The 21,143-nt window shown below is 47.7% G+C and overlaps 1 protein-coding gene across 3 annotated transcripts in view; it reads left to right on the plus strand.

Annotated features, from left to right (window-relative positions):
* LOC129514616 (alpha-protein kinase 2-like) overlaps positions 1–21,143 on the plus strand; it is a 117,666-nt gene that overhangs the window by 82,635 nt on the left and 13,888 nt on the right. For 2 of the 3 annotated variants that reach the window (XM_055333350.1, XM_055333351.1), the window contains 6 exons: positions 1,452–1,599; positions 5,107–5,234; positions 5,339–5,374; positions 8,164–8,438; positions 10,065–10,153; positions 16,216–16,433. In XM_055333350.1, the coding sequence (XP_055189325.1) occupies positions 1,452–1,599; positions 5,107–5,234; positions 5,339–5,374; positions 8,164–8,438; positions 10,065–10,153; positions 16,216–16,433 (894 nt within the window). Of the gene's footprint in view, positions 1–1,451; positions 1,600–5,106; positions 5,235–5,315; positions 5,375–8,163; positions 8,439–10,064; positions 10,154–16,215; positions 16,434–21,143 lie in introns of those variants that run through there. The other variant, XM_055333353.1, reaches the window with a different exon arrangement.

Genomic DNA, 21,143 nt, shown 5'->3' on the forward strand with positions numbered 1-21,143 from the left:
TCATATTGTTAGTATCTCCAGCTGCTTTCTAGTTGAGAGGTTTGTCCCCCGAGCCCATTATCCCATGTCCTGGGAAGAAAATAAGCTACTGAACGTGCATTCTAGGGCACCTGGGTGACTCAGGAGTTGAGCATCTCTTTGGCTCAGGTCAGGATCCCAGGGTCCTGGGATCGAGTCTTGCATCAGGTTCCCTGTGGGGAGCCTGCTTCTCCCTCTGCCTGTGTCTCTGCCTCTCTCTCTGTGCCTCTCTCTCATGAATGAATAAGTAAAATCTAAAAATAAATAAATAACAATTAAAAAGAATAAATAAATGTGCATCCTGTTGCCCAAGTGTCTGTGGGCCTCAAGGAGGGACGAGAGGCTACTTCATGGCCAGTGGGACCAGAGGTAAAGGGGCAGACAAAACATCAGTGTTGAGGACTCCCGGGTTGACAGTGGATTAGGTGATGCTTTGGGTTACTACGGCTGCAGAGTTGGGGAACTTGGTCTATAGAAGACTGACATCACGTTTGCAGTAACCTCAGTGCCACATCATTCAGCCCACCCGGCAGGGTTGGCCCCCCCTTGTCCTGCTCTAGTGTCCGTCCTGCTGCCCAGAGGCTGCCCTGAGGTATGGCACGTTTACCAGGCCGAGGTGCTCCCACCCCTGATTTAAAAAGGTGGTATTCAAAGAGCACAGCTAACCCCCTGGGAATGGTTTCCTGCTGGCTCCTATTTCATTCTAGAAGACACTTCTCTCCTGCTAATGAAGTTGGTATCAGACACCACCGCAATCCATTAGGATCTCTTCAGCGAAGGCAGCCAATTAGGGTAAAGATGGAGGGATATTATTCATAAATAACTTACTGAAAAAAAAAAATAAAATAAAAAAAAAATAAATAAATAACTTACTGATGAGTTGCCTTTCGTGTCTGGGGCTGACCCACAATTACTTGGACACTCTGGATTTTACTCTGCTCCCTAATCCCCAGCTCTGACTTTGACCTGGACCATCTGGTGATCATTTAAAAGCATCCCTGATAGGCCCAGGTTTTATAGACTACGTATCCACAGTCCCCTGCCCTTTTCTTTAAAAAAAAGAAGAAGAAGAAGAAAAGAAGAAGAAGAAGAAGAAGAAGAAGAAGAAGAAGAAGAAGAAAAAGAAGAAGAAGAAGAACTCTTTCATATTCTTTTCTACTTTGTGCATTATAGATCTCACTCGGGGAGTTTTAAGTAATGAAAAATGAGATTTTTCTGTTAGATTGATTTGTTCATTCTCTGTTAGGCCCGCCACACCTGCCCTCAGACACTTGGTTTCTTCATCTATAAATTGAGGGTAATAATTATTATTATCCCAATTCTTGGGATTGTTGTTGGAATGAAACGTGATGGAATGGGGAAGCCTTTTCCCCATTTGTGAGGCTTGTCACGACTGTCGTAAGGATACTGACCTGCAAATCTCTCATTTCCAGCTCCGATATTACTGAAAAAGATCCAAGCCGAGATGTACCCTGACCTCTCCGGGAATGTAAAATTAAGCTGCCAGTTTGCGGAAATTCATGAAGATTCGACTATCTGGTGGACAAAAGATTCAAAGGCAATAGCCCAAGTGCAGAGAAGGTGCGATATTTGCCCGGTCACTTTTCACAGCTGTTGCTTGTTTCACAACGTAGTTCTAAAAGGAAAGAATAATAGGAAGTAAAAAGGAAAGCTGAAGCCGAAACCCCACACCCAAAGTATCCAAGACGAGTAAGTAAGCAAAGACAGGTGTCCAGGCCGGACAGGCAGTGGAGGGTTCCTACCTGAGGCCCTACCCTCCCGGAGTTTTCTGGCCTCGGGAAGCCAGGAAGCCTTTCAATGTTTTTTTTTTTTTTTTTTTTTTGAGCTTTTATATTTGATCATGATGTTTTTAGAATCAGGATCAGGTCAGATCATTTTCTAGGCTGAGGCTCCGTGGTCCCAAGATTACAGAGCTCTCTTCTGTACGTCTGTGAATTTGGCTGTGTTTTCTGTTTAAATTCCTGTAAGCCTGGCAAGTTTCAATGCCAAGAAGGTGAATCCAAAGGGAAAAAAAAAATCAATCCAGGAGGTAATAAAAAGTGGCAGCTTGGAGGGTGATAAGCAGCCATTTCTGAGATGGAAAAATCTGTTTATTTCTTGGGCCCTGGGATGTAAGAGGAGAGTAGGGGGGTGGGGGAAGAGAGGAGAGTGCAAATCCTTGCCCAGAATACTGGTGTGGAATGAGCTTCTGTGACCTTGGGCTTCACCGGACACACTTGAGGGGACGTGGCTCATTCTCAAACACATCACCTGGTTCAGGGGAAACCACTATAACTCAGACAGTCCTCAGATGGGTCTTTCTGCCAAAGGAGGTCCCTGCCCCCCTTCAGCTCTAAGTCATGGGAGGTGATCCTACCCCCTTCATCTCGTTACAAGTAGCTTGAAAAAGCAAGAAAAATCGAAGAGCTTTATGTATAATTAAATGAAACACGTCTGCTTGGAGCATATGTCTGGAAATTATGTCCCAAATGCAACTCTGGCAGATTTGAGCTATAGTTTCTTTTCCCTGATATCACTCCAGGAAAGCTAACTGGATTGTGACAAATGAGAATAAGGCCTTGCTGCCCCCAAATGTTGCTATTATCCTGCTTATGTATGGCTTCAGAAGAATTGAAATGCAGAAGAAATGGCTTGATTTTTAAATCAAGGCCGTTCCCTAGAGCTTTATAGAAAAGAAGCACTAATTATTCACTTAAAGAACTTTCTCTCGCTGTCAGTAGAGGATAATTAACCAGTGGGGTTTGTCGCAGTCTTGCTCTGAGCTCAGAATTGGCACCTGAATCTTCTGGTGCCTCTGATCCCTTTTCCATTTGAGATGTTTTTAGAAAAGCTTTCCTCCCTCTGAGCAGCATATGACAGTAGTAGGCTTGCCACGTACTAGTGACCCGTGGCCAGGCCTTTACGTTCGTTGCAATGTTGGGTTCGTTTCTTCTTGGCAACACTGGCTCAGGTGCACTCATTTGTGTTTTCTCTGGTGACACTGGAGAATATTTGGGAGTCCTATATCCTCTGTATATCAAGAAATCACTTATATCATTTCAAGTGGGTTTTTGAAGGTTTTCAAATTTCTCTCACCCGTAGTTCCAGGTGAGTGTTTCCTTTACATGCCCCTCCAAGAAGCATCTCACTGCCTTGTCAAAACGTATTTTTAAAGAAGTTGAAATCTCTCAAACAAGAGTCATATAAACATGCAGCAAAGATCTTTTTCAACTGGTTAGATAATAAAGAACCAGTAAGATGGTAAGTCTGTTCAAAGGAGCATTTGAGGCATGGAGATTTGTGTAGTCAGGCAAACAAATTGCAATAAATAATACTTTTGCAAACAGATACAAAACTGGTTAACATTCAACAGGTAATAAACCTTGAGGTTGTCTTTTCTCCTAGACGGAACCTGTAAGTTGCAAGTTAAAAATGTCTCTGGTGGTGGAGGGCGTCTGTTTAAATAGCAAAGTCCCCCACAGGATCATTTTCCCATAATTAAATTCTCCTCGGATGAGCCCGTTAAGCTGTGACGTATGAAAGGCAGGAAAAGGCCTCCAAGGTTCTCTATCAAGTATCAGAGAATCAGGGAGTTTCTGGGTCAGAAGAAAGATGTTCACGGGGCAATTCTAGTTCAGCCTGCAGCCTTTCTGGTGGGTCTTGGGGACAGAAATGCTGTGCTGACCAGTAGGCCACAGAGAAAGACACTGCCCTAGCCCTTCTGTGACTCAGTGTTTCCCAGCCCAACAGGAAATCTTCCCCTCATAACTGGACCCGTCCTCTTCCAACCATACATTCAGCTTGTGTTCAGAGGCCACATTAGACAATGTATTATGATTTCATGGATTTGTTTTAAGCCATTGGTGCAGGAAACATGGGTAAATCAGAGACTTGATGTCCCTTGAAAAACCAACTGATAGTGAATACTCTGTTGAATGAGACATTGAGACAGAGTCAAGACAAGTGGAAGGTGGGGTTGAACTGTGAAATGATCCAAAACTGAAACAGACCCTGCACACACACACACACACACACACACACACCTGGTGAATGTTTAACCACATTCATTACACAGAACAAAGCTGCAACCCTATTTAGTGTAATTTTTGGGCTACAAAGTCAGTTTTTAATTTGTGACTTTGGAATAAAGATTGGGCATTAGCCATAATTCCCATTATCCCAGGTGGGGAGGGCGGTGGTCACAAACCACCTGGGGAGGCTGCATAATGAGATCAAGATGAGGACTCCAGACTCAGGCTTTCTTGGTTCAAGTCTCAGCACAACCCTTATCAGCTATGTGACCTTAGGTCATATACCTGGTCTCTGTATGCCTCAGTTCCCTCATCTGGGAAGTGGGAATAGTAATACTACTTCTCTCATTAGATTGATCTGTGCATGACATGAAGTAGAGGTGTAAGTCATTAGCACAGTGCCTGGCGTGTACCAAGCGCTCAGTACCCGTTAGCTATCGTCATCGTCATTGTCATCATCACTACCACCGCTGGGTTTTTTGTTCATAGCGCAGTGTCTGGAACTTAATAATGTTGAGTGGGTGGGAGGGCGGATGGATAGATGGTTTTGATTCACTAGGGGAGAACCCTATTTAAAAAATGCCCTCAGCCACGTGTCTTTATTTACAGCAGAGACCTCCTTTTTTTGTCCCTTATATCCCTTATGGCCCTGTGTTTAGATTTGGGTTTGGAATTTTTAGGTTTCTTTTAAGCACAGGGCACGGGGATTAGTAACATAACTGAGGTGAATTCTGAGCCAGAAACGTTAATGACAGCTCCCAGAATTCGCATTTCTGGTTCTTTGCTCTACTAGCAGCAGCCAAACCTCCCAAATGTTTCTGTATTAATATTGTATGTTGGAGTGAGTGAGGATGTTAAACCAAAATTGGACTGATGATCATCATCCCCTACAGATAAATGAATTATTTAAACAGCTTATCGAGATCTTGTTCTTTAGCCAGCTCCCTGGCCCAAACCATTAGGACAGGGAAGCATGTGTTTCTTTATCCCTAAATATATTAGAAAAATCCAACCTCAGAACGATGAAGCGTTCAAACATTCATGTCTCCTATTGCAGTGCAGGCGACAACTCCACTGTGTCCTTGGCCATCGTTCAAGCTGGTCAGAAGGACCAGGGCATCTATTACTGCTGCATCAAGAACAGTTATGGAAAGGTGACCACTGAGTTCAACCTGACAGCTGAAGGTAAGCCTCAGATGCTCCGTTTCAGGCGAAAACCATGAGCTGTACCCCCACTCCAGTTCAGAATGCCCATGCCTACTCAAGGCACTCTCTTCTTTGTCTTCTAGTTCTGAAGCAACTCAAGAGTCACCAGGATATTAAAGGTAAGCTAACCCGATTTAGATGTCCAAGGACGTGGGCACTCCACCAAAGCATGTAATAGCTCCTAGGATCAATGGAGAAGCAGTCTTCCCATCGCCTCTTCTAACCAAGTTGGAGATAGCGAAGGAATGACTGAGAAAATGAATGACCACTCATGAGCTAATTCAAGCTACTTACAAGGCCTATAGTCAGTGCACAAGGCTACAAATATCCAGAAGTATAGTGTTTATGATCCGACTCTAGCGTGCAGTAGTGAGGGCATGCTGGTGGGGCTTTGGGGTAAGATGTCTTCCTTTAGGCCTCAGATTTGCATCCAGCCCCACTGCAGGGGGTTGTCAGCCTTTTGTGTCTTACCTTGTAGTTTGACCAACAGAGCAGATTCCAAAGACAGGTGTGGAGGAGAGTATCTCCATTCGTTTGCATCTTTTTTCTTAAAGAATTTATTTATTTATTCATGAGGACACACAGAGAGAGGCAGAAACACAGGCAGAGGGAGAAGCAGGCTCCCTGTAGGGAGCTCAATGTGGGACTCCATCCCAGGACCCTGGGATCACACCCTGAGTCAAACGCAGATAGAGATGCTCAACCACTGAGCCACCCAGGCGTCCCCATTCATTTGCATCTTAATGAAAATGAAAGATGGGGTTTGGTGCTTCCCTTTGGCGGTTTGGCGCTGGTGTGGCAACAGAGAGACAACTGCTCCTGAACCGTCACTGGACCACCCACTGAATACAGCTTGGTGGAGTCCAAGCTTGGTTGGCATGGATTTCCTCTTAGGGAGAACTACCTGTCTCCCCACCCACATGCCCAGCCCCACCCAGTGGTGTGCTGGGAAATGCTTAACGACCTGCCCATTGTTAAGTGAGGGTGGGGAGGCCCTGATTTCTAATTTCTGTGATGTAAATACTCTCACCACAGCCCATTTTAAACTGCCAGTGTGATGTCGAGAAAACATGGAGCCAGGATGAGATGCACCCCCAGCAGCTCTCAGGAGCTGGAGTGAGCTGGCTGCAGCCCCCTCTGCACGCCTGCCTCACCCTCACCCACGAGACCCCAGCTTTTAGTACCTCATAGGAGCTTTGGTCCTTTAGAAGAGATGTGAGGAAAACTGACAACTTGGTTGGTTTAGTGTCATAAAGAAATTTACCCCATGTGAGGGATTTTTAGATGAAAAAACACTTGAAATCCTTGTGAAGAAAAAGCAGTAAATGCAATTATGATGGGGGAGCATCATAGATCATACACCAAGGAGCTGGGATCTTGACTTAGAAATGGTCTAACAAATACGCATCAGGGCGTTTATCCAACACAGCACATACAGGATCTTTGTAAACCTATTCAAATGTATTTACTATGCAGTGTACTTGTATAATTTTAGATTCTTTTTCCATGTCTGCCCCCATCTCCCAGAAGTCTAAATATGCAAAAAAGGATGTCTTTCCTCCTTAGAAAAAGAAAACAAAATGATTTTCAGAAGGCTTTCTCTGTTTCATCAGCTTCTTAGCATTGCTTGGCACTCACATTTCAGATACTTGCTATGACCCCGCTCATATTCAGGTTCACATAAACTCATTTTTCTAGGTTTTTACCAGTTAGGAATGAGACCCCAGTGGGGATGAGCTGCTGGCCACCTGGGGGGAAATGGTGCTGCAGGTGTAGCGCTGTGACTCCAACCAGAGGGCTTGGGTCTAGACCCAATGACCTCACCTATTCCCAGTGTCAGACCCCCTATGACCGGGACTCTCATGGGACTGGGGAGCCCATACTTCCCTCCCTGTCCCCTTGATCTTTCATGCGAAGAAACTTCAAACAGCTTCTTTACCACCTTTCTTATTTGGAGGAGTCCCTCTCACTAAACATTTCATTGGCTGAGTTCTCCAGAGGAGGAATAAATAATATTTTACAAGTTGGTCTCTAATTAAGAAACTAATAAAACCAAGCTTGTGGGAAAGCCCAAAATGAATGATGGTCCAAGTAAAACACAAGCTAGCCCAATTTAATGATAGCACACAGGGCTTTCAAAGAAAAGTCCTAAGATTTATTTTTCTCTCCCTTTCATTGTTTTATCTTTGCTAAGGAGACAATTTTGTTGGAAATTATAGATAGGACTGTTAATTATACCCAATATAGTAATATACAAAATATTTCCCTTCTTATTTCTAGGCATGTAGTCTGGAACAACTTTTGTGTTAAATTTGATGCATTTGTAAGCACTCAGTTCACAATTTTCTGTTAAGAATAATTGAGTTTTAGAAATTTGGGGGATTATGAAGAAAAACAGAATGGGGTAAATATAGCTCATATTTGTTGGGCTCTGGTATGTCCATGTAGAACACTTCTTATTTTCTTTAAGTGGTATTAGGGCCAAATTTTTAACATGAAATTACTCATGTAACTAGAATTGAGAAGATTTGGGTTATATAAAAAGAATCCCTTCTTTGTTTTGTGATCCAATTTTAAAATTTAACTTAAAAAATACTTTTCTCCATAAATTAATTTTTTTCCTGGTTCTACTACTAAGGCTGAAATCTTACAATGATTTCCTTAAAATTTGCCTGGGAGGCGCCTGGGTGGCACAGTTGGTTGGGCGACCAGCTGTTGGTTTCAGCTTGAATCATGATCTCAGGGTCTTCAGATTGAGCCCCATGTCAGAACCTATGCTCAGCACAGAGCCCACTTGGGTTTCTCTCTCTCCCTCTCCTTCTGCCTTCTGCGTGGGGATGCCCGTTAGCCAAGGAGCAGCTGGGGGGCGGAGGGTATTCCGCGGGGCTAAAGGTGAGCTGTGTTTTAGGATGTGAAGAGATTGAATTCAGCCAACTCATCTTCAGGGAAGACTTCCTCAGCGACAGCTACTTTGGGGACCACCTGCACGGTCAGATCGCCACGGAGGAGCTGCATTTTGGAGAAGGGGTCCACCGCAAAGCCTTCCGCAGCAAAGTCATGCGGGGCCTCATGCCTGTCTTCCAGCCCGGCCACGCCTGTGTCCTCAAGGTGCACAACGCCGTTGCCTACGGGACCAGGAACAACGCTGAGCTCATCCAGAGGAACTACAGACTCGCTGCCCAGGTGGGGCCCCCTGCCCTAAAGAGTCACTATACGGGGGGCATGAGAGGGATGTGGGAGAGCCTGGGATGAAAGTCAGACTCAGAATTGTTGGGAGTGTCTCTCCCTTTGGGGTGCGGTTGTAAGGGAGCCCCTGATCAAGCCCCGAAAGCCGGGAACCCTGGCTGAGTTCTTGGGGGCAATTTCTTGCCCTCATGCCAGCCAGATAGGAGGGATTCAGCCTATGTCTGGAGGGCCCTCACCTGTTCTGACCTCGGCTGGGGTTACTTCCACTCTGAGGGAGCCCTGTGAGGTTCTTGAAGGTTTGGGACCACTTGGACACAGGATGTTATGGAAAGTGGGGATTCCAAGTTACGTGGGATGCCAGGATTCCCACGCATTCCCAAGGCAGCAGCTTCTAGATTGGTTTGGTTTGGTTTATGGAGGGGGGTAGGATATATTCAGAAGGTTCAACATTTGTCCTTTTTCCTGCCTTTCTGAGTTTGGGTCAATGTCAGCCTATAAGCTATGATGGGAGATTGAGCCAAGACTCCAACTAAGTTCCCGCCTCCCTGTGCTATTGAGTCACAAGATCTTGAGGCAAGAAGGGAGCATGGGCTTCCCTCCCTGCCCCTCCTCCCACTTTGGCCCACGTATTTCACTCTTACCACCAGCACTGGCCAAGCTTTCAGGAGCGCTGGGTCTAGCTTTTTCACAAACAAGGTGCCCTCCTAAAACTGTTACCTGTAAAAGGAATAAGTTAGATTTTTAAAAAGATTTTATTTATTTGTTCATGAGAGACACACACAGAGAGAGAAGCAGAGACACAGGCAGAGGGAGAAGCAGGCTCCCCATAGGAAGTCCGATGAGGGACTCGATCCCGGGACTCCAGGATCATGCCCTGGGTAGAAGAAAGGCACTAAATCGCCGAGCCACCCAGGTATCCCCAATAAGTTAGAATTTGATGACTGTCCTGGGTGCTGTCAAGCACTAGCCATCTGCGATTGTCTCAGATGTGCTGATGGCATGTGACGCTTTGGTGCCCATGAAGGCAGCCCCTCTTCTGAGTATAGCATTTTGCCAATTGTATTCCTTTCACCTCCAAATCAACCCTTCTTTCTTCTATTCTTTCACTGCATATTCTTCCAATTTCTAGTGCCATCTGGTCCAGCCAGAAAACCTCCCAACATCCAGACTCCCTCTTGGAAAGGCCCTGCAGAGGGGGAAGCGGAGTCCATTTTGCTTTCCATACGTCTTGTCGAGATGTTCACTACCCAAGGCTCTCATTACACCCTTGAAGAAGGACTTTAGATGGGAGAGCTCACAGCCCTGCAGGTCCCGAGCTTTACCTGGCATCCTGCCATGGGGCCAGTCCCTTTGCCCAGGGTGAGTTTCAGCCATGCAGTTCTAGAACTTTTATAGTTCAGCACATCGGGCCCCAGAAACCTCTTGAGCTTTACCTGGATAGTTTCTTCAGGTCTCAGAGCTCCTCTGCAGGTAGATACCTCTAGGATGCAATAATTGTTGCTTCTGTACCTCCAACCAGGGGAATCCATTGGCTTGACCCACATCAGGAAATCTGATTAGCCTTCCCGGCAACTCTGAATTTCTTCTAATCACTTGTTTTTCCCATGTGTGTGGGTGATGTAGGAATGCTATGTCCAAAATACTGCCAGACACTATGCCAAGATCTATGCTGCTGAAGCACAGCCTCTGGAAGGCTTTGGAGAAGTGCCAGAGTAAGTGTGTTTATCCTCTCTTGTATCATCACCCCTGGTTTGTTGTGGATCTAGAGCACCTGGAGAGATGAGAGGATAAGAAAGACCAATAGGACAAGCATTTCACCTGAGCTTTCTGGCTGGGAGTTATGAGAACACACACACACGGCTCCTATCCTGTTCCTCACTAGGTTGCCAGAAGCTTATAGAGAGATACCTGATAAATATACTTTTTACAAAAGATTTTATTTTTATTTATTTATTTATTTATTTATTTATTTATTTATTTATTTCTTATCTTACTTGAGAGACAGAGAGTGAGGGAGAGAGCATGAGCAGAGTGGGAGGGGCAGAGGGAGAAGGAGAAGCAGACTCCCCACTGAGTAGGGAGCCTAATATGGGACTTGATACCAGGACCCTGGGATCACAACCTGAGCCAAAGGCAGACACTTAACCAACTGAGTCACCCAGGAGTCCTTAATAAGTATTCTTTAAATCAATGTATGGATGGACGGATGGAAAGAGGGATGGAAGGATGGGGAGATGGACGGATGGATGAATTCAATAAATGTATCGTATTAAATAGAAAAGAATTGGATAGAAAATGAATTGGATAAATGTATCGTGTTAAATAGAAGAGAAAGAGTGTCTACTTCGTGGATATTACATTATCCCAACAATAAGCAAGTACAAGAGAATACAAGAATATCACAAAACAATCACCCTATGATGAAAATAAAATACGATGCTGTGTCTAAGAAGAGTGACTTGGGTAGCAGCAGTGTAGGGACATGGTACCCACTTCCTGGAACCCCACAGAGACAAATAACATGGATTATTTTTATCTACTCATTGACTAAATATGTACTAACCCAAGCAGTTGTTTGGGTGTCTGCAGCTTGTGGTTGCTGGTCTGCTTATCTGGTTGAGATCGCATGTGTGTGTTCAAGTGGAAAAAGAAAGAGGTATGCCAGGGCACACTGGAAGTTTCAAACAAAACAGTCATTTGTGTATCAGTAGAAACTGGGAGAGGAAAGAAGGAAGGTGTTATTGCTTCCATGGACCCTGTCAGCTCACAAAGGGGGAAAAGTTCTCTCCCTGAGGTGGTGTGTTGGGCAGATCATATAGGAAGTCTAATGCTTTCTGCTCTATGCCAAGAATTGCCTAGCAGACTTACTTAGTACACAGACATTTCTTGGCAAGTTCTAGAACAATTTACATAATGCAAAGAAAATACACAATTGCCTTTCCGGTAAATCCACTAAGACGGCAATGTGGGGTGAGTTACAGTTTGTTATAGGAACTTGCACGTTCTCTTTCTTCTCCAGCCTCCTTTCTCAGTCTCTGCCCCCTTCAGTTCTTCTCAAAGAAGAAGAGGGTCAACCGGGTGAGCCGTCCACATGGGCAGAATGGCAGCACCCTCAGGTGGGGCACACCCAAGTTTTGCACAACAATTTGGGGGCTTTCTAAAGAGAACGACACAAAATTATGACTATAAAGATTGGTGCAGGGATCCCTGGGTGGCGCAGCGGTTTGGCGCCTGCCTTTGGCCCAGGGCGCGATCCTGGAGACCCGGGATCGAGTCCCACATCGGGCTCCCGGTGCATGGAGCCTGCTTCTCCCTCTGCCTGTGTCTCTGCCTCTCTCTCTCTCTCTCTGTGACTATCATAAATAAAAATAAAATAAATAAAATAAAATAAAATAAAATAAATAAAATAAAGATTGGTGCAGGGACTTGGAAAGGGCCTGTGCATGTGAGGGACACAGGGGCTAATTAGCATCATTGGCACCGCCCCAAATATGCCAGTGGCCTCAAGATAGATTAGGACATTTTGATGTGTAAACATCTTTCCCTTCCTTACGGTGGAAGAATTTGTGAGCGCATGAATAACATATGGAAGGATAGGTGTCCTCACAAAGTCACCTGCTCCTGAGTCCGTGTTCATTGAACCAAAATCAGAGGACTCTACACCAGGAAACACACATGCACACGCACACACACACGCACACACACACGCACACTGCCTTCTCAAGGCTTCTACACTTGAAACAATGTTAGAAAAGAGGAACGCAAGCAAGATTTTAGAGGAGATGGCACAGTGAGCGTGAGCATGTATGTGTTGGGGTGGGGACGATTCAGATACTTTTCAGCCTCGAGATGCTTCCGTGTGCAAGGACCATCAAGACACTTCCACCTGGGGGTGGAAGGAAGGAAGAGGCCCGTGGGAGAGGAGGTCCAGAGGCTGGATGCACTGAGACCAGGCCGAAAGGTGTTGCTACAGCCCAGGGACGGGGCAGTGGTAGTGGAACTTGGTCACTGGCCATGGGGAGTTGGGACATTCGGTAGGTCGGTGTAGTTAACAAAACTGATATAGGGCATAAGAAGGGAGAGGAGAAGGGATATAAATCCAAGGCTTTTAGCTCAGGAAACTAGTGAGATGACACTGCCACTGGAGCAGGGAGGGGGCCCGGGCAGGTGTGCAGTAAGGTGCGGAGTTAGCTCCGCATATGCCCAGTCTGAGGTGGGCGGGCACCGTGGCCCATCGGACTCCCACAGACAGTTCACCTGAGGCTGGAGCTGAAAGGGAAGGGAAGCAGTGAGCTGGTTTGCTGGACACGAGCGTGAAGGTGGCCATCGCAGCGGCGGAAAGGGTGGAGTCCTCTGGTAGAATGTAGAACAAGAAGAGAGGCCCAGGGGTGGAGCCCCGAGAAACGCGAGCACACGGGGGTCAGGGTATGTGGCGAGTACATGTCACCTCTCCCACGGGCCTCAGAGGCCAGCGCAGTGGAACGGCAGGCAGGAGGGGGCAGGGTCCCAGGGTCAAGGGGAGAGGGTCATTCCAGAGGGGGAAAAAGGGTCAATGCTCAGGAGGTGCAGAAAGACCCCAGGCAATCATTAAAAGCCATCAGATCGAGTGACCTTAGCGAGTGGGATTTTTTTAAAGGATTTATTTATTTATTTTTAGAGAGACAGAGACAGAGAACATGAGCGGGAGGGGCAGAGGGAGAGGGACAGAGAGTCTCAAGCAGACTCCATACTGAGCCCAGAGCCCAAAGTGGGGCTCAATCCCACAACCCTGAGATCATGACCTGAGCCCAAACCAAGAGTCGGACGCTTAACTGACCTCACCACCCAAGCGTCCCAGCAAGAGGGATTTTTGCAAACTGAAGGGTAAAGGATCAAAGAGGAAATTGGAATCGGGACCAAACCAAGGCATGGTTGCTCCTGCTGTGAGCAGTCGGTGAGGCGGATTCCCGCACAGCCCGTCACAGGCTCCGATGCAGTTTATTCCTTGCTCAGTGATAAATGGGAATGGCCAGTTGCGAGTTTGCATCCTTGCTCAATGCCAGGGTGAGTGCATTTAGGGAGTGAGAGGGGTGGGCAGAGCGTCCCTGGGCTGGACCTCCGGGGGCAGAATCAGGGGAGCTTCTGCCCAGGCAGGGTGAGGTCAAGAGAGGGCCTGATGTGGGACTCAGATGGGCTTGTGAGTGTGTGCGAGTGAGCGGGGTCTGCTAGGTGATGGGGTAGCCAAGTGGAGGGGATCCAGGTGTTCGCATGTCCCTCCCCCTTGCCTCCCGCTCCTCCAGCTTATTTCTACTCAGTCTTTGCAACTCAAGTCACACCACACGACATCTGGAGAGCCGCTCCCTTCCTCATTAGTTAGGAGCTGGGAGCAGGGTGCTCCTCCCTTCCCAGTGGTCGCCCTTGCAAAGCAGGGACTGTCTCTTTCATGCTTGCTTTCCTGGCGAGTTTTTGAGATTCTGACATAAGGTGCTCAGTAGACATTTGTTGAATGAAAAGAATGAGAGGGTGAGTTGCCAGTCACTGAGATGGGGCAGAGGTAGGAGTTTGGGGCACATGAGTGGTTCCATTTTGGCTATGTTAAATTCGAGACGCTGGGCCACCCGGGTGGCTCTGTTGGCTGAGCATCTGCCTTTGACTTGGGTCGTGATCCCAGGGTCCTGGGATTGGGTCCCACCTTGGGCTCCCTGCTCTTGCTTCTCCCTCTTTCTCTACCTCTCTCTCTCTGTCTCTCTGTCTCTCATAAATCAATCAATCTTTAAAAAAAATAAATTTGAGATGCCTGTTAGACATCAATCAAAGAGAGTAGGAGGCTGGAAATGTGAGTCAGGACCTCAGGGGAGAGGTCTGGGCTGGAGACATAACTATGGAACTCACCGACATGCAGACTGTATTTGATGCAAGGAGGTCACTAGCCAGTGTGGGCAGAGAGAGAAGAGCCATCCCAGGGCATGCCAGAGTCTAACAGTTGGGGGGAAATGAGGATCCAGCAAAGGAGACAAGAAAAGAAGTAGCTGGTGGAGCAGGAAGGAAACCAAGAGGAAGTTTCTGGAAGCAGTAAGAAGGTGCTTCAAGAGATCAGCGGTGTCCAGGGCCACTGAGAACAAGTAAGATGAAGGCTGAGAAGAGACCGGTAGACCCAGCCCCACGTGCTGCTGGAGACCTTGGCTGAAGCTGCATTAGAGGGAAAGCCTCCTTGGGCGGGTGCCAGAGAGAATGGGAGGGGACGGTTGTAGACAGTGAGACTACAACGATCTGAGCTTTGAGGTAAAACGGAGTCCGCAGTGGACTGGGCTGTGGAGTCAACCTGCTGCGTAGAGCTGTTTGGGCTTGTCGCTGTGCCCTGGCAGTGCTTCTGTGGAGGCAAAAGGTGATGGAGGAGGGTGGGAGCACCTACTTGGAGCAATAGCCATGAGCATTACAGGGGTTGGCCAGACCCAGGACACCAGTGGGACAAGCGGTACAGGTGGGAGCAAGGAGGCTTCGTCCATCGTGGGGTAGGGAGGCAGGAAGAGGGAGGTTACGCGGGCGCCGACCCCAGGAGGTTGAACTCTGTGCCGGTGGCAGCTCTTAGAGGCTCTCCTCTGTTTGAGGCTTCACAATGAAACAGGAAGCAGAGTCATCCACTGAGAGTGGGGTTGGGGAGGAGGTGCGGGCAGTGTGAGGAGGGAGGAGCAGGGGTGAAATAATCATCCGGGGGTGGGGGACGAATGGATCGTGCTGAAAACTGCATATTGGATGTGATCCCTTGTCCACTGGAGACACCATCACTGTTGTGCAGTGTGTTGCCTGGTCTTCCTGCCTCTGCCCCTGCACAGCCCCTTCTTCACAGAGCGACAGACTCCTCCATAACACAGGTGTGTGATCGTGGCACTCCTCTGTCCAAAACCCTCCAGTGGCTTTCTATCCAAATTGGTACAAAGGGCAGAGTTTCCAAATGGCCTTCCAAGACCCCACAAGGTCTGGCTTCCCGTTGCCTCCCTGTCCTCACCCACCCGCTCTCACCTCCCCTTTGCTAACTCTACTCCAGCCACACTGGCCCCTCCCTGTTCCTGGAGCACACCAAGGATGCTCCTGCCCCAGTGCCTTTTCCCTTTGTTGGTCCTTTTACTCGGAGCCATAGATACCCTCATGGGTCCCTATCTCCCTTCTACAGGTCCTGCTCAGACGTTCTTTCTTAGCAAGGCCTTCTCTGACCACCCTCAGTAAAATAGCAGCCCCTCCCTGCCCCCTGTGCTATGTAGCACCTTTCCACTGCTTTATTTTTTTCACATAGCACATTGCACTCTACATTTACTTATTTATTGCCTGCCTCCCTCATTTTAATGTGAGATCCTTGAGAGCAGAGCCTCTGTTTTCTTCACTGTTTCTGAATAGCATCTGGAAGACTATCTGACATAGCAACTACTGAAAGACTATTTGCTGACTGAATGGAAGGAAGGAAGGAAGGAAGGAAGGAAGGAAGGAAGGAAGGACATATGATGGGTGGATGAATGGCCAATGGGTCACGGGGGTATGACTGTAATGAAAACATTCATTTCTACATGGGCAATCAAACTCCATCCCAAGGAGGAGTTTCGGACCAACTCTAGGCCCAAATGAAAGACAGAAATATATCTTTTCACCTATGAACAATTGTTGTGGTCGAGGTCAGCCTGCGTCTAATGGAATCCGGGGATTTGTTCTGCAGCTCCCTGCTACCCCAAGTGAAGAGAGAATGCCCCTGGTCTCTATTTCCAGGTGAGAATGTGATGTGTGCCCATGCTGTCTTCCCTTCCAGGATAATTCCTATTTTTCTAATCCACCGACCTGAGAACAACATCCCTTATGCAACAGTGGAGGAGGAGCTGATTGGAGAATTTGTGAAGTATTCCATCAGGGATGGGAAGGAAATAAACTTCTTGAGAAGAGAATCGGAGGCCGGTCAGAAGTGTTGTACCTTCCAGCACTGGGTGTACCAGAAGACAAGTGGCTGCCTCCTGGTCACGGACATGCAGGGTGAGGAGAGCAGCCTGACCTGGGATCCAGGGATGCTGTGGGCCTGGAATGTTCCTAGGGATGTGGATGGGAGGAGAGGGAGAGATCTGCTGGATGCCCTTAAGCATCTTTATCAGCAGAAAGTGTTACCGATGTCTCATCAGAAACAAGGTCTGACAGAGGAGCCTGAAATGACCAGCCAGACAGAGTAATCAAGTACACTTTAATGACTTGCGCCAAGAATGCCTGCCTCTTACCGTAGGTAACCGAAGATTGGCTTTATTATTATATCCTCAACAGGTGCAATTCAGAAGTATCTAGAGAAATCTGGCTATACCAAAAGATAAATGAAGATCTAATAATTCATTTGTCACAGGTGAAAGGGTCTTTCACAGTTGGATTTCAAGCTTCCCTGGCTAGTTTACAGCATTTTCAATTTATATACAAATTGATGGGAATGCATTTCTCATATGAAGAGGGGATTTGATCATCAGGTTGCCCATAGAGGCTGCCCCGAGACAAGATGCAGTTTGGGGTTCCCTAAGACTATCTTCTGGTTCATTAATTTACTGGAAGGACTCACAAAACTCCGAAAATCCTTTACACTCATGGTTATGGTTTATTATAGTGAAAGGATACAGACTCAAATTAGCAAAAGGAAGAGGTTCGTGGGGCAGAGCCAGGGGGAGTTCAGGTGGGAACTTCCAGTTGTCCTGTCACAGTGGAGTCACGCAGACAGCACCTACTTCTCCCAGCAATGATGCATGGCAGCATGCGTGAAGAACTGCCTTCTAGAGAAGCTCACCCAAATCTTGGTGTCCAGAGTTTAATGGGGGTCTGTCACTTAGGCATAACTAGCCATAAGATGGTCCTTCGCCTCTAGCCTCTCCAGAGGTCAAGCTGGTACCCCACACCCAAGGCCCCAGGCAGATAACAGCTCTTACCCACTCTTTATGGGCAGGTCACTCCAGGGCTTAGAGGTTACCTCTCAGGAGTTAGGCAAGGATTAACTCTATTTGATTAATCCTTTCCTGCCCACAAGTGTTCAGGTACAAATATTGGAGAGGGGATCCCAGGAAACACTGGTAAGTGAGAGAACTGTGACAGGCAGTGGGAAGGCAGGCAGTAGGGTACCTATAATGTGGGTTACTGGAGCTCCTGCCTGCTGGGGAAACTCTGGGAGCCTGTGCAGAGCACACTTCTCAGAATCATCCCACCCAAGGAGAGAGGGAGCAGGGGTATTGATGCACCAACTGCCTTCAGCTACCCGTGGGAGGCTATTCCTGGTGGGGGTGTTAGTTCCCCTGCATTTGCCACCTGCACACAGGTGAGCCAAGCTGAGCAAAGCAGGCTCCTGCGATCAGAGAAAGTTCTCAGGCAAGAAATGTTGGTAGCACAGTGAGGTGGAGCCTGTGTGCACGGAAGCGGTTAGGGTGAGGGCAGTGGGCGGGGCGCCAGTAGTTTCTACCACAAGGGTTTTCCTTTTCCTCTTCCTTTCCAAATAATCATACTGTGAAGAAAAATCTGAACTGTAACTGTATGCCTGCTGTGTGTCAGACCTTGTCACATATGAGGATCTCCAGCTCTGTCTCCGGCCTGGTGGTGAAGGGCTAGCCTGCCTCCGGGTTCTGTTCCCACGGCTTCCTAGCTGTTAACCTTGGGCAAATAACTTCCCTCTCCGTGCCTCAGTACTTTACGTGGGGTTCTCGTGAGGGTTACACAGGTTGGGAAAGCATTTAGCACAGAACTGCCACATTATAAGTGCTCCCCAATTCTTTTAACTTTTTATTTTGAAATACCCATAGACACAAGGAGTTGTAAAAGTGTTTGGAGAGACCCCCCCTTTTCGTATGTATTCATTTTTTCCCCTGTAATTCTTGTTTGGTCTTCACGATGACCCTACAAGGAAGCCATTAGGATCCATTTTACAGATGAGAAAACAGAGGCTCAGGGACAGTGTTTTAATGGCCTTCTGTCACTCAGCTGATAGGCAGAGGGGTCTAAGACTCTACCCTGTGGTTTCCAACTCCCACACCCAAGCTCTTTCCACCAAACCACAAATTTACCAATTTGCAAGAGATTTCCAAGTGTCTCCTGAAGCTAAAGCTTACAGTGAGGACCTTCCTGAGGGTGCGGTGTTACAGTCTTGCCGATGGGGACAGTCTGCATATTGAAGGCAGCCATATCTGCTCACTTTCCAAAGAGAAGCCACTGCCACACGCACGCATGCGCACACGGACACACACACAAGGTCTTAACACATTCTAATTAGACTCCGGCTGTGGAAATCTGGATTCCCCCCTCCATCTATTCTTCTTCAGAGTTAATTTTGCAATAAGTATAGTTCTTCGATAGAAAAGCAACACCCCGGAGCTTCGTGCACAGCTAGTTTTGCTTCCAGGCACTTGTAAACAAGCCTAGTGGAATGTTACATCTCTCCGTAAATGCTGTGTGCTGTTTAATATCTTGGCACGGTGTACCTAGGGAAAATCTCTTCATTGTCATCATTGATGTGTAGAAGATGGCACATTCTTCTCTAAATAACCTCTACATTTTATAATTTTACGGAGACACTAGAATTAGGTTGAAAAAATCAAGCCAACCCAAACTCAACTGTTACCTTCTCAGACTCTTGAAAGCCATCCCCTCTCTCGTTGCATCTGCTTGTTGATGGGATTGTGGTGGGTTCTGCAAGCCTAGGGGTGAAAGCCTCTCCTGTGATTTGGCCCTGAGATCTGCCCACTGCTGAGGCCACTAGGGTTGTAAGAAGCCGTCACGCCAAAGACCCAAGAACTCAAGCTCTGGAGAGCAAGTTCCAGAGGCTGCTGCATCCTTCCTTCCTTCCTTTTATGGGAAACGACTCGTAGATGACTGTTATCCCCAACTCCACTTCATTGCAGCACACTGGAATTCAAATTATTATCCTATAGAGACTTTGGTTGAACTGCTGGCAAATTACTAAACTGAAACAGAGAAATTTCCTTTTCAAAATTGCATCCTATTTTTCTAAACCGTAAGTGATAGCTGATGATTGTGAGAGGCAGGAAAAGCAATTCCCAGGGTCAACGACCTTTTGCCAAATGACTTTTTAAAGCTGAACAAAAATTGCAGCTCAGAGCTGTGGTTTTTAAATACAAGTTTCCACAAAAAAACAAGATGTCCAAAGAGGGCTTTTACAATTTGGGGCCTTTTTTTTTTTTTTAAAGCACAGTCCTTGTAATAAAGGCTCCGTGAAGCCTTTCTGCATATGTTCTAGTTGTTAGCAGCTTTGCAAGAATGAGATGAATTAGTTGCCCACTGTGAACGAGGCTTTTAAAACGCTCACTGGCTCACTCAAAGTGCCGGGTCTGATTTAGCTCACAGGTGCACTGCAGAAAAGCACGGCTCGTTGCTTCTGTCTGACTAACCAGCCTGAATAGCAACATGGCCTGGATTTTTGCTGTGCTCCAGGCAGATGCTGCTGAATCAGAGCATTAACCCATTAGGGTTCCTTTCCCCGGCCTCCGAAAACAGTGCTCGGAAGAGCAGAGACCCTCAGATGGAGCTAGGTTGCCATCACACCTAACCTCAGTTGGCTTTGGAGAGGATGCTGGTTCCTTCATCCACAGCCTAGACTGGTTTCTGTGCTGTGCCCCCCTCCATGAGCGGGGCATCTGCCGGCCATAGGGAGCACAGCAACCCAGGCCTGGGTAGGACAAGAGTTAGGAGCTGGAGAGGAGGAGGCAAGCCTGACAGGCCAGCGGGGTAGCATGGGGGGAGCATGTGGATCCCATGCTCTGCCACAGCAGGCCTGTCACTGGATTGCACGAGTGAGCCTGAGGCAGAGGAGGCTGCCTGAGTTGGAGCCGGTACCCATAGCCACCACCCTGGAGAGACAGGAGCTGAACTGGGCCGTGATCTGGCAAGGAGAGTCTGGAAAGACCAGAGGCCATCCACACTCAGGGCGTCGGAAAGGTCTGTCTTCCTCCAAATCTGGAAGAGGCTGAGGATGCACAGGGAGATGGGGACAGGCTGGGAGCATGGCTCTCCTCTACCGCCCCAGGGGCTGGCAACTCTTGCCCTTCCCTGCCCTGCAAGACAGAAGGATCTCCCCTTTTCCGTGTATCCCTGGGTTCTTCAGTCGCTCTCCCGACCTGCTCCTGCCGGAGAAGCAGAAGCGAAAAGACTTCCATGTGCTTGGGATTCGTTCTGGGGCACTACGGCTCTTTGCTGAACCAGAGCTCAGAGCTCGGGTGGCTGTTTGGTTGTTCGCTGTTGGTGGCCACCCGCCACGATGGCGTAATGGGTGGAGGTCAAGATGGGTGTCAAAGGGTTAGACCATGGGGGCCATGTGTCAGCATCTTCAGGCCAGTGGTTAAAAGTTGACATGTAACTCGGGAGTGTTTCCCTTGGGCCTAAAGCCAACCCAGGAAATCTTCCATCCTCAATTGGGAAACCAACTCTATGGAGATGGGAAATCGCGTATCTGGAGTGTGGCTTTGAACTGAACAAATGCCATGTCGAACTTTCTTGCTGCTGACCTCTCCCACCCCAGCCCCTGGCCAGGCCCGCGCCCACACCACCGGCCTTGGTGTAAGGACTTCCACACTCAGTGATGAAGTGGAGTAGACTGAAGCCCCAGTCGGAGCATTTCTAGGGAGAGAGCTGGTGGGACAAGCGACAAACCTGAGTGGTTCGAGAGCTAGTGGCCTTCCTCCTCCAGCAGAGAGGGCGGCCAGACAGACAGAGGAC

This window comes from Nyctereutes procyonoides, unplaced genomic scaffold (genome assembly GCF_905146905.1).
Source record: "Nyctereutes procyonoides isolate TBG_1078 unplaced genomic scaffold, NYPRO_anot_genome, whole genome shotgun sequence".
Lineage (NCBI taxonomy): Eukaryota > Metazoa > Chordata > Mammalia > Carnivora > Canidae > Nyctereutes > Nyctereutes procyonoides.